Genomic DNA, 17,519 nt, shown 5'->3' on the forward strand with positions numbered 1-17,519 from the left:
CAGTGTTGTCCATATGTGCCCTGCCCTTACGCACCATGCAAGTTAGCTAGTTAACAACATTGCAGCAGAGTTTAGAAATGCAAATGCTAACCCCTTATTGTGGCGAAAGGAATGGCAACTATACTACACTCATCAAGCCAATGTATAAAAAAAAATGTGGCTCTTTTAAAATGGAATGGCTGTCAGAGTAAGTAGAAAACTGAAGAACAAGCAGTGAAACTGAGATATATATATATTTTTTTTAATAAACCTGTCCATACACTGCAAATTTATAGTCAGAATCAGCTATTGAGTCTGGCCACCATTCAGCGGATACAATTTCATGGGCGGAGCAAGCCACAGCAAACAGACAGCGGAGTGGATCAATCAGTGACGGGCAGATGTGACGTTAGTAAAACGACGAGGGCATGACGAGGGACTTGCGCGCGGAAGTAAACATACGAGGAGAGCTGAGTTTATTCAACATGGCTAGCGCGAGACAAACTGTTGTCAATGACTCGTGTCGATGTGTTTTTGGTAATTTAAAATTGATTTTACCGTGGATTGGAACATATTCTCGGCTCTCCTGTTCACCATCTGTGTTGTTGTGGAGACGACTTCCGACGCGCAAGAGTGACGTTGCTCGTTAAGAACACGTCACGCAAATAAACTAATCTGATTTATCAATTGATTTTATACCTGCTCGAGAGGCCGTTAATGGTCTGGTTCCCAGACTTTTCTCTCAGTGTTTGAAAAATACAGGGAGAACAGTCTGGCCGTGCCAGGCGAGGTAAATAATACTATTAGTTCTTATTAAGCCCTTACATCTAAAAGTTGGTCATTTTTCACCTAAATCAAGTAAAACTTGCATTCAAATAATGTTTTGAACAATAGCTGTTCTTGAATTAAGAACATTTCTGAGCTGTCAAAGAATTTTAAAGATTCCACATTCTAATTTATTGCTTAAAATACGTCTTTTAAGCTCATTTTTAGCTAGCTAATTTTCTTATTTCAAGAATTCTAAGTGACTACAATTTACTTGAAGCACTGGCAGATAATTTTACTCAATTCTACTAGATTTACACTGAAAACAATGGAATTTAAATAGTGTTAAGGAGGTGTTTTTGTGCTGTAGCTGCTCAGACACGGAGAATAGGAATCTTGAGTGTCCTTGTTGTCTGAACAGTGTTAATGTGGGAATTTTATATACTATGCTTCCATTGTGGTAGTTCATTATGTTTTATTTATTAACTCACCCATGCCACAACTGGACCTTACCCAGGCCAAAGTAGGACTCTCATATATAACATAGTACACAGCTCACGAACAATAAGATTTTGGTCTTTTTCATTTTAAGTGGGTCAAATCAATTATATTAAAAGTAAAATAATGAAAATTGTAATGTCATTCTTTTAGTAAGCCATTTAACTTGCTATGATTCAAGATTTCGAACTGGCTTGATACTGGTGTGTGGCCACCGTGTACACATCTGATGTTGCTCACCGTGGTCTGTAGTGTGCTAAGGGAGCGTGTGTGTCTGATCAGACGTGAAAAATGAGAGGGAACATTGCCTCCCAGTGTAAATAAACTGGATGTCTATTGTTGCCAAGGGCAGGCATTTAGTTAATTTTGGGTCACTTCCTGTACATTTTGGGACATTTCCAGGTCACATTATTTTTATTAGTGGCTTTCTGTTGATTTTAAGGTTTTTTTTTTTTTTTTTGACAATTCCTGTTGATTTCTGGGTCACTTTCTGTTGGTGTTTGGGGCACTTACAAGTCACTTTCTGTACATTTTGGGTCACTTCCTGATAATTTGGTCAAAAATAATGATCACCAACGGTGAAATCCTGTTTCAAAAATGGTATTGGCTATTTTTTTGGGAGTATTGTATTGTAAGAGCAGTAGAAACTAAACATATTGATTGTAAGACTGATTTTTTGTAGTTTGGAACAATTTAAATGTGCTTCATAAATTGTATGTAATAAACTGTTATGTTTCTAGTAGGGCTGTCAAAATTATCGCGTTAACGCGCGGTAATTAATTTTTTAAATTAATCACGTTAAAATATTTGACGCAATTAACGCACATGTCCCGCTCAGACAGTATTCTTTTGGTAAGTTTTACAGCAAGGTTTTTTGTGCTGTCTAACAGCGAACTCTTGTGGTCGCTTTGCAACATGGTTTATTGCTTTCTTGCCAGTTCAATATGGCTGCACGACGTCTCGGGCTGACGCCTACATTGTAATGTTGTGCTTATATGATCCATGGACAAGATTTGTCCGTAAGTATGGTAGTTGTAAAGAATGTACATATTATGTTAGTAAGCGAAATGTTATATTTTTTGTATGAGACGCTTTTTGTTTATGTTTAGTGAACCTGTATAGCGTGCTAAACTAACGTTGTTGCTAATGCAATGCTTGTGTACTTTTTTTTTGTAGTTTCACTACGGTCTAAAGACGACAGTGGTTTGAGGTCATTTTATTAATAAATCAGATGAAAAAGGAAGAAGTCTGATTATTAAGGCGTCATTCACTAGCTGTCTAGCTTTGGAAAAAGTAGACGCTTCGGAGCGAGGACAGCATAGACAGATTTAAATGACAGTAGAGTGAAATGCCCACTACAGTCCTTATGTACCGTATGTTGAATGTATATATCCATCTTGTGTCTTATCTTTCCATTCCAACAAATTATTTTACAGAATATATATATAATTTACAGAAAAATATGGCATATTTTATAGATGGTTTGAATTGCGATTAATTACAATTAATTAATTTTTAAGCTGTAATTAACTCGATTAAAAATTTTAATCGTTTGACAGCCCTAGTTTCTAGATCTCAACAAGTATTGTTGGAGACAGGGGTCGCGTTAACCGAATATTTTCCGTCGTTGACCGGTTTTTTAAAACGGTGACGGAAAAAACTGAAGTCCGTCCGTCATTTTGACAGGTTGCAATTCACACCCCAGACCACAGGGTGGCATATTAATTAGCTATTGTCTCTCTTAATGCATGACGTCGTTGGCTATTCTGTCAGAATATTGTAGCGTCACCGTGGTCTGGCGGCAGCACCGTGATTGACACATCAACGCGAGGTTCTTATTGGTGCACCCGGTGTGCCAGCGCGTCATCCAATTGGTGGACTAGATTGTCGCCTGTGTATAGACAAGTTTCCGAGGTACTTCCGGTTTACTTCCTTATGTCTTCCTTCCCCTTCAGTTTCCGCCTGTTTACCGTTGAAGTCAATGGCGGTGGAATCAAAGTTGGGAGGTCTTTATACAAGATCCCGGGAATGTTATTTTGATGTAGGCGGGTGGAGAACCAAGCCAAGGCCTCCATGCTTCGTACCATGTCGATTTCCAAACCATGGGTGCTCGTACTCGTCATACAGGTGGGAGGGAAGGAGATGGACAAAACTGACAGCTCCTGCAGTCATGCCCCCGCTGTTATGGAAGGTAATGTGCTCTAAAAATATGAAACCTAAAATCTGGCGCATGAAATGACTTGTTGCCTTTGCTATTGATATTACGATGATGATTGTAATTACGAAGTTTAATCATTTTTACAACAACTAGCTTCTGCTACTGCTGCTAGCCGCCTGTTGCTAATCGTGTTTGAATGCACCGCATAAATCCAAGTGTTACAAGTTTTTATTCGTTTGTTTACAGCTGGGAAATGCTGTTATGAAAGAGAAGACAACTTGACTTGTACGTTGATGGACATATATCGAACATATATCGTTTGCGTTCCACAATGATGATGACAGCTCGACTCTCGGGAGAGGCCGAGAGAGGCAGGAATTGTGACAGACGGTGGTTCGCCGAGATCGGCGTGATCCAACTACGAACTTGTGAACGGTAGCGTCTTTAAATATATGCTATTGGAGCTGGAATTACCGAGGACGGGAAAAAAGCACATCTAAATGCCGCCGAGGGCCTCCGTGATGTCGCTATTTGTTCACGAGGCTCCGGAGCTCTGCGGTCTGATATCACATTCTCGTATGCTATTTTTGCAATGCTTTTATAAATGTGATTTATTGACCTGTTTTGGAGTGCACCAATCGTTTTAAATAAAACAAGAAATTGAATCATGTCTAAATGTTTTATTGCGATCAATGCCTGCAATAAAAAAAAGAATGACATACTATTTTTGTTTACATCATATGTACATAACCTTGTAGCATTTCCTTGTAACAAAACAATCCATGTCAGCCCTTCTGCAGTCGGCAAATGTAATATAACTTTTGGTCACTAATGGCCGTAGTATTAATCCATTCCTCACGTTAACACAGCCTGACCGTTGTTCATAATTTTGTCCACGAATGATCAACAAAGTGACACGAACTGCCATCCAATCTCATCTACGTGTCATCTAGGTCGTGCTGAATCAATTTTTGAAGATTCCATGGGTTTCTCTGGCTTGATTTCATAGTTTTATCGTCAATACACTGCTAATACACTGCTACTCGACCGGACCGGAAGTGCAAAGCAGACATTTTCCAAGATGGCGGCGCCCGTATTTCGCTCAGGAAACTTGTCTATAGACCCTAATCACATGACATCACAACTCCGCCCCCTGACGGGAGCAGCCATATTGTCCGTCAGCTCGTCGTGTTTACACATTACCGCTACGTACATGCCTCCTATTACGGCGTGTTTTTCTGCTCGTTAACATTAATAATCAAAATGGCGAAGGCGTGTGTGGCGGTTGGTTGCAGTAACAGAGAAGATAGACGGAGAGACTTGAAGTTCTACCGTATTCTGAGAGACCCGAAGAGGAGAGCGAGATGGACTGCTGTAATTCGACAAGAAATCTGGGCACCAAACGATCCACAGACTATGTAGTAGTCATTTTATATCTGGTAAGATGCATTTAATAAATATTTAGAAGATTTTGGGCTGACAACCACAATTAAGATCATTGTGTGACGTTGGTGATTGGGGTCTATATAGTTGCCTCTTTTTCTTTGGGAGTGGAGTTGTTTTGTTGGTGTTGTTGGCGGTAAGCAGAGTAAAAAGAGGGAGAAAAATTCAACTTCCGTGTCTAATTTTTCGCCGCCAAACAAGCGTTACAATATTAATTAAAAATGAATGAAAACTAAATACTATTGAATATGTCATCATTATCATTTAAAAAATTTAAGTGACTGGTAAAAATAGATTATGACTGGATTTTTATGACCCTGTCAGTCAAAATGACAGACAACGAAAATGTCTAGCGCAACCTCTGGTTGGAGATGAATGACTGTTCACATCTCGAAGCAAAAACAAGCAAGGTCTGACTCACCTGACTTCTCCCGGGTCTTCGGTCACCAGCACGTCTGTTTTACAGCTGGCAATGGGATTAATGGACAGCTCCACCGGCGGCATCACAAAGCTCTTGCTGACCGGCAGCCACACGCCTTGGCCCAGACTGTAGAGTGATCTGTGTTAGCACAATCATGACATGTCGTTCAAGCAAAAAACAAAAACACAAGTCTGACAAACATCACCATGCAACAACACCATGTTTATGTAAAAGGAAAGCTGGAAGAATGTGGAACATCTAACATATGGGTGACAACGGAAGGACGCTAAACAAATTGTGAGTTGCACGATCGTGAAGTTTTAAAGCTTAAAAAAATCAACATTGTTAAAAAACATTTTAACCCTTTAAAGCAACACTAGGTAACTTTTCATCCTTTAGAAAATATTTTCATAACATTTGTGATAATATGTCGACTGACAACTAGATGAATGACACCTCTTTTACATCTTGAAGGGGTCTGTATTGCTTTCACCAGCACTAATGAACTTTGAGGAGGGTAGAAGAAACCCTGCCACACAAAAACACTACAAATGTGCTGACTGCTTAACGGCATACGTCACTTCCCTCTTTCCACATTCATTTGAAAGACCAGTTTACGAACGAGTTCTGTTCCTACAATGGCAACATAACCTGAATTTCTGAGTGAATCAGAATTAACCCTTTAAATACCCCCAAATACTCTGAAAGTACTGTATTGTATTTTGTTTAATGATGGAGAATACACTGCCCTCTGGTGGCAGCATTGGGTCTGACTGGACTCTCACCTTGTATTGACTCAGGAGCAGACTCGTCTGACATGAACAAGGGCAGCTGCGCTCTGCTTTGGCCCACATAAGGCTGTAAGTTGTTTCAGCTAATTTATTTCTGTATGAATTTGTAACTAAGTCTAGAGCTACAGTTTGCAGAGTTATATGTGAGTTATTTGCTATGACAATTGTAAATACGTTAGCATTCATAGCATTTAAGCTAGCGGTAAATTAGGTATATTAGGCAAATTTAATCGACTAACTTTACGTATTGAGCAGACTAGATGGACATTTGAACACCAGTGGTTTTGTGTCAAGTGTTTGATTGTTAAAATGTGTGTCGTTTTGAACATAAGTGTACATATGTGTTACAGCTTTTCACATTTTCAAAAGTGAAAAGTAAAAAGCTTCAAAAACCACAACTGCCTTGTTTGCTATTTATCAAGCTGAACAACTTCATGTTTGGAGAGGACTGAACACATCATATTAATGAAATATAGTAAAAAAAATAAGATACTGTAAGTTACAATAAGGTACTGTGTATGGTACTAAAAAAAAAAAAAAAAAAGACTGGAGATAAAATGGCGGACGAGACTTCGGCGTTGTAAAGTCAAAATCACGTAAGGCAGGTATGTCGTAAACCAGGGACTACCTGTAGTTTAATATTTAATCATTCAACAGAAAAAGCAGGTATGGCCATAGGTGATTTTGGCCGCTTACAAACTATGATCAAAAACAGGTTCTATCATCCTCTTCATTACATTGTTGAAATAAAGCACAATGCAGTTTACGGATCATCTCCTCCTAATAAACGCTCTAAACTCGATCGCGCACAACTCCCACTCGCTATCGGTGATATTCAATCCTTCTCCTCTTCTCAAAACACCTCCCCGACCTCATGTGTGACAATTGTCGTTTCTGGTGTGACTCAGAATAGAATCATGGGATATGTAGTTCTCATTGGTGCTTTCCGATTGGAAAAAGGACAATAAACGACAACAATATGGGCCTAAACACATGGTCCGTGCAGTGTTTTATTTATGAGGGCAATAAAACTGTAAAACTCAAAAGTCCTGTTTTACTTTGTCTATTGACTTTAAGCAAAAATGAGAGTGTAAGCTTAACTTCCGCCCTTTCGAATTAGGTCTACCCAGAGCTGTGGAAAGAGTTGCGACACTCTCTGATATCGCCGCCGGCGATCACGTGGTTAATGTAGGGGGTTAGTAGCTCCAACCACAAGCAGCGCTGTAATGGTTTCCAATGGTGATTGCGGCATTTATGGGAAATTGATAAAATCACGTATCTAAGTACTTGTTTGATTATGTCATTGCAATACAACATATACGTAAACGTTAGTTTTACATTTGGAGGTGTAAGGGGACAACTGAAAACTATGTAAACTGTTACGCAGAAAGGAACTTTCCAATGTCGTGGAATGAAAGTTTCATGTTTGTGTTAGCATTAGCACGGGAAATCGACTTCTGTGTGTGTGTGTGTGTGTGTGTGTGTGTGTACATGTCCCTTCTTATTTTATAGACTTAGTTTGACCTGAAAGACAAAGAAATGACATTTAACAAATATTTCCTGCATGACTTTTGAACTAAATTTTGCATATAGCTTCTAATTTTAGCAAAACCAAACCTGTTAGAGGAATTTTTAATTTAGTTTGGACCCATGCAACACAAATAAAATGACAAGACATGAACAACATTTTATTATTTTCCTTGACATGATGTAATGTATAACAATAAAAACTTATTACCCTTTGATAAAGAAAATCACATTTTTATTTAACAATTGGTGAAACTGGTGTCATGGTTCATTGTTTACACCTAACATTTTATAGATCAGTGGCCTGTGATGGTTGGTTGTGCAGGATGGTTTCCCCAATCACCAAGAGCAGAAAAAAAAAAAAAAAAAAAAAAAAAAAAAAAAAAAAAAAAAAAAAAAAAAAAAATGGATGGCAATGGTCAGCCATGAAGACATGAAATAAAATACTTTTTTTAAAAATGGGCTTAGTGCCCACAGCCAGCAGTCACCATCAGCAGGCACCAGCAGCTTTCCCCAGCAGAAGCAGCAGCATGAAGTGGATCATAAAAATGTAACCTAAAAAAATAATATACATGAAATTAGTTTTCTATTATAAATGTGTGTCTATTATTTGTTGACATCACTTTTCAATCTATACACATCTCTAAATTATAATGTCAAACTTTGCTGTAAAGAATACAGGTTGTCATGCATTGACTTGCTACTCTTCCATGAGCGTGACTCCTTGGTTCAAAGCTTAGAAGATCGAGCTAATAACCATGTGAAAGCCGGTCTACCAATACTGTACTCACAAATACAGATGAGTGTGTACGTAACAAATGGCCTACAAAAGGAGTTGACAATTCAAAAGAGGTAGTGACTTAATCGCTTTATCCCTCGCGATACCTTCCCAGTTAGCAGTCAGCTTAAAAAGTAGGAGAAAATCACTCGTCAACCATAATAAAATGTATGAATAATTACGCCACGCACATCCAAATAAAGCTCAAAATATACGTACATCATAAAGTGCCTATGATAGAATACAGACTGTTGAAAATTCAAAAGGAATCATTTTTTTTCATTAACTTACCTCCTAATATGCTTGCAACCAGCAATTCATATGAATGTGGTCCGCCCTCGACGAAGTGATGTTTGGAACTACCCGAGGCTCCACTTCCGGGAAGTAAAATCGTATAATGGATCCCTATGGATGTGTCGCAACTCTGTTTTCCATGGCTCTGGGTGTACCACAACCACGAGGGTGATGTAATCACCAAATTATGTGGCTTGAAAGATGATATGCGCACAGGACGCGCCGGCGTGTTCACCGACCCCATAGGGTCAAGTAAAGTAGTTTGAAATCAATATTTTAAGTAAACTGGACTTCAGTTTAGAGCCGGGCGGTATACCGAAAATTTACCGTTACCGAAATTCTTCACGATGACCAATGTAATTTTAACCATGTCGGTAAATTTGGTAATCTAATAAAACAAAAAATATACTCTTTTCATCCCACTTGGACTCTGTGTTGTTTGACTATGTTCATTCCCCTTTAAGAAAGCAGCTTATGTATGAAGTCACGTGGTTATGAGGAACTGAAACAAACAGAAGCCCGGTAGGCTAACGCTAGCGGCTATTGCTACAAGCAAATGTCATGGAGTCGGGCTTAAGGGAGCTTCACCAAACTTTCACCTGACATTAAGTAGACTCTTGGCGACCTCCAAACGGGCTTTCACCCGCTTTCCTCCCTGGTTCTCACAATTTTAGGAGAGGGTGGTTTCTACTGGTAGCCAGGCCATAGGCTAACGCTAGCGGCTATAAAATGCTATAAAATGAACGTGATGGAGTCAGAAAGAGGCTCTAACCTTGTCAAAACAACTGAACTTAATGAGTGGATTGGGCACGGACTGCATCTAGCAATTAGTATGTTGCATTATTTTGTGTCCGTGTGTGTGTGTGTGTGTGTGATTTATTTGATATATTTTATGAGGGTAAAGCATTCAGCATGAATTATAATGCAACAGTGAAGCCTACAATATGACCGTTTAATGGCCACAGCTATTTTTCTGTATGTGCTTGCTTCATTCTGTGTCATTACTGCCATGATCAAATTTTAAATGTTTTATTGGCAAAAGAGCAATTTAGCTTTAATGCGTGAGTGTGTCTGTGTAGGGGGTGCTTGTGTGCGTGCATGTATTAAAAAATGCTCTGGGGAGAAAAAAACCTGAAACCTTCAAGTAAACAATTGTGTTGAGTAATTATGTCACAGCAGCCATTAACAATAAATTGTCTGTTTGAAGTGTTTTGTTCAAATTGCAAGTCATTTGTGTTGCAATGACATGGTTGCACAGTCGTTGTATTGATTTTTATAATGTTGCACAATGTTCAAGTCATACAAGCTGTTATAAATGCTCATACTTGAATTCTTATGGTTTACAAGAAATTGTTACATACTTAATGTTTAGACTGCATGTACAATTGATTAAATATGTTAAATTGAAATCTGGTAAATAAATCAACAAGAAAGAGTTGTGTTTGTGTTTCATTTATGTTTCACGCATTGATTCAGATTTTCTAATTATATAACAGTCCGCTTGGGCGAATTTATCGTCATTTATCATTATCGAGGTAAATCTGCTCAACTTTAGGCCATATCGCCCAGCCTTACTTCAGTTTAACTCTTATTAGTGTTCTCACTTAACTCATGGTCTGCCATTATTGGCACTAGATGTCCAATCCATATGACTGGGAGGGGTGAATGAATAAATATATTACAAATGACTAATTTTATGTAATAACGTATGTACTCCACACATTTTTTGTTATTGTTGATGTGTTAAATGTAAATTCAGGCATCAAGGGGTTTTAAATGAGAGGGATGTTGTTTGTTTTGCTGGAAGAAGTGACAGGAAGGGGGGAAAAAAAGAAAGAAAAAAAAGATTAAACTCCACAGGAGTCCAAGGTGCCAAAGACAGGAAATGAGATGAGGTCTCACTAAGAGCACGGCGTATGACCAGACTTTTTATCATGTGCTGTTTGATGTCTATTAGCAGGTGGGAGAAAAACCCTTAAAAAATAAACAGCAACATCCTTATCATAATTTGCAGATGTAAAATGCCCTACTTGCCAAAAATATTTTCTTGGATGCCACACTTCAGTAACCCGTTAGTATCAGGAAAAATATATATTTGTAACACAATTAAATGTTTCCTGTTAAATTTGCCACAGTGCTATTTTCCCCCCTTGCAGTTCATCCGGGCAAGGAACTGCTGGATTCTTCCAAATCTTCCTATCTATATAGCCAACTCCCTTTTCAGATTAAGCTTTTCTCTTCGATGGCCAAGCAGGGCGACCTTCTTTGCTCCCATTTTTAGCAAACATAAACCATTTGGACAAAATCACGGGTGCTCACCTCATGCTAAGATCTTCCTAAAGCTCCATTTCAATTTTGCCTTGTGAATTTTGGAAAATCTTCCCTTTTTATTATACTGTATAAAAGTGGAATACAACTAAATAAAACGAGGCTTCAGAGACAAACGGTAGTAAAAAAAAAAAAAAAGTTACATGTAGGGCTGCGGTTACCGATTATTTTAGTAGTCGATTAATCTATCAACTAGTTACTTCGAATAATTGAGAAATCGGATTAGGAACGTTTAATGCATTGAATAATATATTTTAGGAGATGTAAAATGTTTCTTCAAACTATGCAGAATTGCACTTTCATTTAAAACTAAATAAAGATACCTGAGCTTGGCCTCAAATGGTATAAAAATAAATAAATGAGAGTTACGTACAACAAAAGAAAAATTGGCTAACTTGCATAGCAAATGTCCGGTAGCTTAACTGTTATAAAATGTTTTTTACAATGCTCTTAAAAAAATATTTCAAACTCATAATTCCACAAAAAAGTTAAACATACCTCAAAACTAAATTATAAATGCATAAAAAAAGGTAAGCTCAAACAAAAACTTATGTTGGTCTTAACAGGGAGCAGCTGAATTCAGCCATGTTACATGAGTTATGTCATATTCACTTTTGCCACTAGAGGGCAGTGTATCCACCAAATTCAATCAAACTAAATGCAAAAACTTTCAAAACAAACCATTACAAAGCCACTTTAATTAAACAAATATTGGAAGCAGCAAAATATCATTTTAAGCTTTTTTCTAATCAAATTCCTCGAGTTAATCGATTAATCTTTTCAGCACTAGCTACATGCATAGACTTCACTATCAGCTGACGGGACACGGGGCCGATCCGAAGGGGCCTATTTTCAAAAACTTATTCCATATTCAAATATTTTCAAAACCAAAGCCGCTAGCGACCTAAAAGCAAAACAGGCATCTCCTTTAGGCATATATGAGTCTCCATGAGCAGTGACATGAAAAAAAAAATTCAAAGTCATTCCCTAATAAAATCCCAATTATTTTTTTTTTTATACAAGTATGACAAAACTTAAAATGGCTATAAAATTCACAAATTTTACACTACAATAAAAAAAAATTACCTTTGTTTTCAGGATCAATAACAATATTTAACATATATAACTTTTTCCCCCCCAAACACAACTTAAATATTTTTTAGTATAGTACAAGTTTTTAACAGCTAATAAATCACTCAATCTTCACATCGGAAACTTAATACTTGAGCAAAGCATGCAGAATCATCTTAATTTTACTCAACAAAGCAAAATGTGCATTTTTCTATATACAATCACAACTTATTTAGGTTGAATTCCGCTATTGCATAGAGACACAAAATCCAACTTGGCGGCCGTCACAAAACAGAGTTTTTTAAGTTGAAAATTATTTTAAATAAATGCTTAAATAGCGGAATTCCTATTTATACGAACGTAAAACAGTCTAGATTATTGGTTAAAAGCAAAACAACTGCCGGTTATCGTTAATTTTACTTAAATATTTCATGCAAAAGTTACGGTATTGTGTAATCCAACATGGCGGCCGTCAGGAAACGAAGAGCTTTTTAAGTTGAAAATTATTGTAAATAAATGCTTAAATCACGTAATTTTTATAGATATGAACGTAAAACAGTCTAGATATTTGGTTGAAAGCATAAAACCGGCAGTTATCACTTATTTTACGTAAATATTTCAAGCCAAAGTTACACTAATTTTATCCATTGATTTTTTTCACGTTTCAAAATCCGCTAGATTAAATGCATGGTGCTATTTAATATACCATATTTTCGGACTATGCATCACACCTGAGTATAAGTCGCACCAGGCAAGAAATGCCCAATGAAAAGGAAAAATACATATATAAGTCGCACCGGAGTATAACTCACATTTTTGGGGGAAATTTATTTGATAGAATCCAGCTCCAAGAACAGACATGTCATCTTGAAATGTAAAATACAATAGAGAACAGGGTGAATAAGTGTACGGTATGCTAACATTATATGACGCTAGAAGTTAGATCGGGCCTAAAAAATCCAGCCCGACCCGACTGGCCCGCGGGTATTAAAGCCCGACGTGCCCCAAGACCGATCAATTAACTTGATTTGCTTGCTTGAGCTCGAAAAAACCCAAAATTGTATGTTTTATTTGTAGGCATGAGCCCGAAAAAAATATATGAAATTTTATGTTTTATTTGTGAGGACTCAGGAGAAGGACGAAATGTGGGGATGCGTGCATGGTTGCGTTTTGTGTGATCACATTTGTGAAGATGCCGGTGCATATATGCATAATGATAACACATTAAAGCCTGTCTTTTGTAACGAATTCTCCCAGTTAAACAAGACTGTGAGATGGATATTCAATAAACATTTATATCTTTTATATTTGCGTGTCTGTTCTAACAGGCTGATAGTGGATTTGACATTCATTTCAATCTCGTCGTGTTGGCAGAAAAAAACAAGTTTTCTCATTGTTTAAATACTCTACATGTTTTTATGATCATTATAAATGCATTTACACAACGAAATAACACTGGAAAAGTTTGTTAAATATATTTCTCGTATGAGACCAAAGCGCCAAATACGTTTACATTCAGCGAAACCGACACAGGTTTCTGTATAGACCCTACCCACCGACGTCACAAAACCACGTGCTCGCTGTATGGTTCCGCCCACTTGTCCGGCATTTTGTCTCTGTATTAGCATTGGTTTCAATTGATCGAGGAATTTAAAATGCATTTCATGGAAGACCCGGTGCTTTCTGATGCCGTAAACTCACTGGATGCGTTGCATAAAAGGCGTTATGTGGAAAAGCTTCAGTTTATCCATTCGCCAGATCCATATTTGATGCCTAAGTCGATGTTTTTCGACCCGCTGTCTCCGCCGTATTTGCTGGACATCTGCTAGCTACCCTGATATTTACAACTATCTTGTCCACACAAAATATTATACCTATTCTCACGAAAGTTTGAAAAACTTTAAGAGCTTGGAGGCTTATAAATACTTCGTTGCTGGTTGGGTGAAACAGGTCCTCGTCCACGAAAATTCGGCAGGAATCTATCGTTTGCTCGGGAAGGTGAGTTACGAAATTTTCAATTCAAAATCTTTTGTTCTTGCTAACATCCACTGTCAAGTCTAATGTATTTCATGTCATTTGTTAATGGAGCTAGGGCTTTTAATGTTTATATGGTTTAGCGATAGCACTCTCACTACATACATATATAATACGTAATGAATACGAAGTGCGATAGCACTACTCCAGATTGTCCCTAGTTGAATTTATTTTTTGGCTTTTGACCTCAATAGTGAAATTGCAAATTAATTGTATGACAACTGTCTGATTATCCCCTTATAATTATAAATTTTCAGGTAGTTCATTCACAACGTCTGAGTGTATGTTGTCGGCGATTAGCCTAGCAATGATCTTAATTGTGGTTGTCAGCCCAAAACCCTCTAAATATATATTAAATTCATCTTACCAGATATAAAATGACTACTACATAATCTGTTGTAGTCGTTTGGAGCCCAGTTTTCTCGTCGAATTGCAGCCGTCAATCTCAGTCTCCTCTCCGGGTCTCTCGGAATACGGTAAAACTTCAAGTCTCTCCGTCTATCTTCTCTGTTTTTGCAACCGACTGCCACACACGACTTCACCATTTTGATTATTAATGTTAACGAGCAGAAAAACACGCCATAATAGGAGGAATTTACGAAGCACTAATGCATTAACATGATGAGTATACGGACAACATGGCGCGGGGGCGTGGCTGTGACGTCACGTGAGTAGGGTCTATATAGTTGCCTCTTTTTCTTTGGGGGCGGAGTTGTTGTTTTGTTGGCGGTAAGCAGAGTAACAAGAGGGAGAAAAATACCACGACTTCCGTGTCTAATTTTTCGCCGCCAAGCAAGCGTTACAATATTAATTAAAAATGAATGAAAACTAAATACTATTGAATATGTCATCATTATCATTTTAAAAATTTAAGTGACGGGTAAAAATGACCGGATTTTTATGACCCTGTCAGTCAAAATGACAGACAACGAAAATGTCTGGCGCAACCTCTGCTCCAGAGTATAAGACGAACCCTCTGACAAACTTTGAAAAAAACTGTGACTTATAGTCTGAAACATATGGTAATAATTACCTTGAAACCTCAAGCAAATGACTCTTGAGACACTCCTGCCTGCTTGTATGCAGTAAAACATTTGTCGTATTTCCACCTAAATCCATTCTGTGGCTGAACTTCACCGTGTACATACGCACTCTGAGCTCCTGAAGCACTCTCTTATCTTAACCGATAAGCGCTCAGGGCCAGCAAGCTCGACTCCCACTATGGCTCCAAAGAATTTGAAACCTGGAGACTTGGATGAAATAAAATCCTCCATACAGAAGTTGGAGGTCTCCTTGACTGGCTTGATTCAAAACCAGAATCAAGAAATCGTCAGAGAGCTCCAGTTAATTCGCGCTGAAAACGAGAAACTCCTACAATAGCTGGATAACTGTAAATACTACACAGCGGACCAGTATAACAACTCGTGGATGTGGACGGTAAACTGAAACTTATCAACGGCAGGAGTCTCTACAAGAATCTTGAACACATTAAGGATTATCTACTAAAGATAACAAAGGCTCTGACTTTAATTTGCACGGATATAACATGACACGTAAAATCATAATTATCTGCTGTGTCTACCGAGCTCCTGATTCAAATGTCTAGTTTACTGAGTATATGGAAACGATACTGTATAAAACGAATAATAAGCATGTTTTTCGCTGTGGAGACGTCATGCCTGATGAAATTGTTACAGTGATCTTTGTGTGCGCCAATTGTTGCCACCATGTGCACCTTAGCAATGTATCCTTTTAAGAGACTTATAAGAAAAGCATTTTGAGTCGCTACTCACACTGGCTGTGATAACACATAATCACTTTTGCCACACACATAACCACAACAAAATGTTCCCACAGCAAACAGATGCAAAAATATCAGGGACATGACAAAGCCATAACCTTGTACGCCCTGAAATTAATCGAGCTGCTTGACTGGACGCTGAGTTACTAAACCTAGATTGTTTATTGTACAGTTTTGTGGCCATCTGATGTATGTACCATGTCTGAATGTGTGTCTTTAGTTGTATGGGGGACGGGAAACTGATAAGCATATGCTTCTTCCCATCCGCCTTTGTCTTCTTCTTTGGTTCCTTCGGGCAAATCATATCACATTTTGTAATTGTCAATGATTGTCAATGATACCGATGATGATGACAATTAAAAAAAAAAAAAAAATCTTTCACAGTGATAAACTCAAATACACGAACGCAGCGTGTGTTTGAGTTTATCACTGTGAAAGCCAACTCAAGGTTCTGCCTGGGTCGGCCCCCTACGGGAAGGCGTGGCACAATGTCAATGGGAGTTGTCTTGTCAACTGATGGTGGAGTTTATGCTACATGCTATGTACACTTAAAAATGAGAATGATATTCTTACTATGAAGAATTGTGCAAAATCAAATTAACCCCATGAGAACACATTTCTGGACAATCATTTTAGTGCTAAAACAAATAAATAGCTGAGTATTAACATTCCACAACTCACCTGAAGATCCTCTCTGGGGATTGTTCGCCTGTAACCAGGTCATAACCTTTCTCCAAGTTAGCGTATGGCCAAGGTCTTTGCAGAAGGAGAAAGAGTGATGTCATTGCACAGCCACACTCTTACAACCCAACAACAAATTTATTGTAGCAGATGGAAGAGGCTTTATGGTACCTAGATAAAATAGACACGTCAAAAGCTGTGTTTGCACATGGCTAAGATTACTGTCTGTCAACAGTCTTCCGACAAAACGGTGAATGGAAACTCGATCCGCGGCTGGACCGGATCCAGGACGTGACAGGCAGAGGTGAATGGCAATGTGAAACATTAAACACTGTCGCAGTTGGCCGCATGGCTCATTTGACTCATTTTATTTCTTCGCCAGGATCATGCATTTTTTAAGGTCAGATTTAAATGTGTTTTATGGACTCGTGTAAAAAATCAAGACATTTCCCAGATTTTTGTAAAATGGACAAAAGAAAATGAAAACAGTTTGGGGGGGCATTTCTTATTTTTATTTTAAAACATACTTGCAGTATTAACTTATATTTTTCTTTTACTATTTTTATCTTATTATTTGTATTTGAGGATTTTCTCATTTTTAGCTGGTTTGTATGTTGAAATGGTTTGCCCTTAAGAACACATTATAATTTGAAATACGGTGGTACCTCGACATAAACTTAATTGGTTCTGTAAGTACTTTCATAACTTGAAAATCATGTAAGTAGAGACTCATTTTCCATGTAAAAGCCCTAATCTCTTCCAAATCCCCCAAAATTCAGACATAAATCTTTCATAATGCATAAAATTGCAACTAATATATTTTTACAATTGGATTATTGCACAATAAACATAAAATTGTGCCTGATTTACAAAACAAGAATAAAGAATAAAAGTTGATGCACTCATGTAAAGCTGTCGGAACACGAGGGCCGATATGAATAGGACGCTGG

General features: G+C 37.8%; 1 protein-coding gene across 2 annotated transcripts in view; it reads right to left on the reverse strand.

The window, feature by feature from the left end:
* LOC130905518 (astrotactin-2-like) overlaps positions 1-17,519 on the reverse strand; it is a 573,899-nt gene that overhangs the window by 254,685 nt on the left and 301,695 nt on the right. The window contains exons 9-10 of one of the 2 annotated variants that reach the window (XM_057819019.1): positions 16,570-16,644; positions 5,265-5,390 (exon numbers count right to left, since the gene is read on the reverse strand). In XM_057819019.1, coding sequence (XP_057675002.1) covers positions 5,265-5,390; positions 16,570-16,644 — 201 coding nt within the window. Of the gene's footprint in view, positions 1-5,264; positions 5,403-16,569; positions 16,645-17,519 lie in introns of both variants that reach the window. The other variant, XM_057819018.1, reaches the window with a different exon arrangement.

Source organism: Corythoichthys intestinalis, chromosome 17, assembly GCF_030265065.1.
Source record: "Corythoichthys intestinalis isolate RoL2023-P3 chromosome 17, ASM3026506v1, whole genome shotgun sequence".
Lineage (NCBI taxonomy): Eukaryota > Metazoa > Chordata > Actinopteri > Syngnathiformes > Syngnathidae > Corythoichthys > Corythoichthys intestinalis.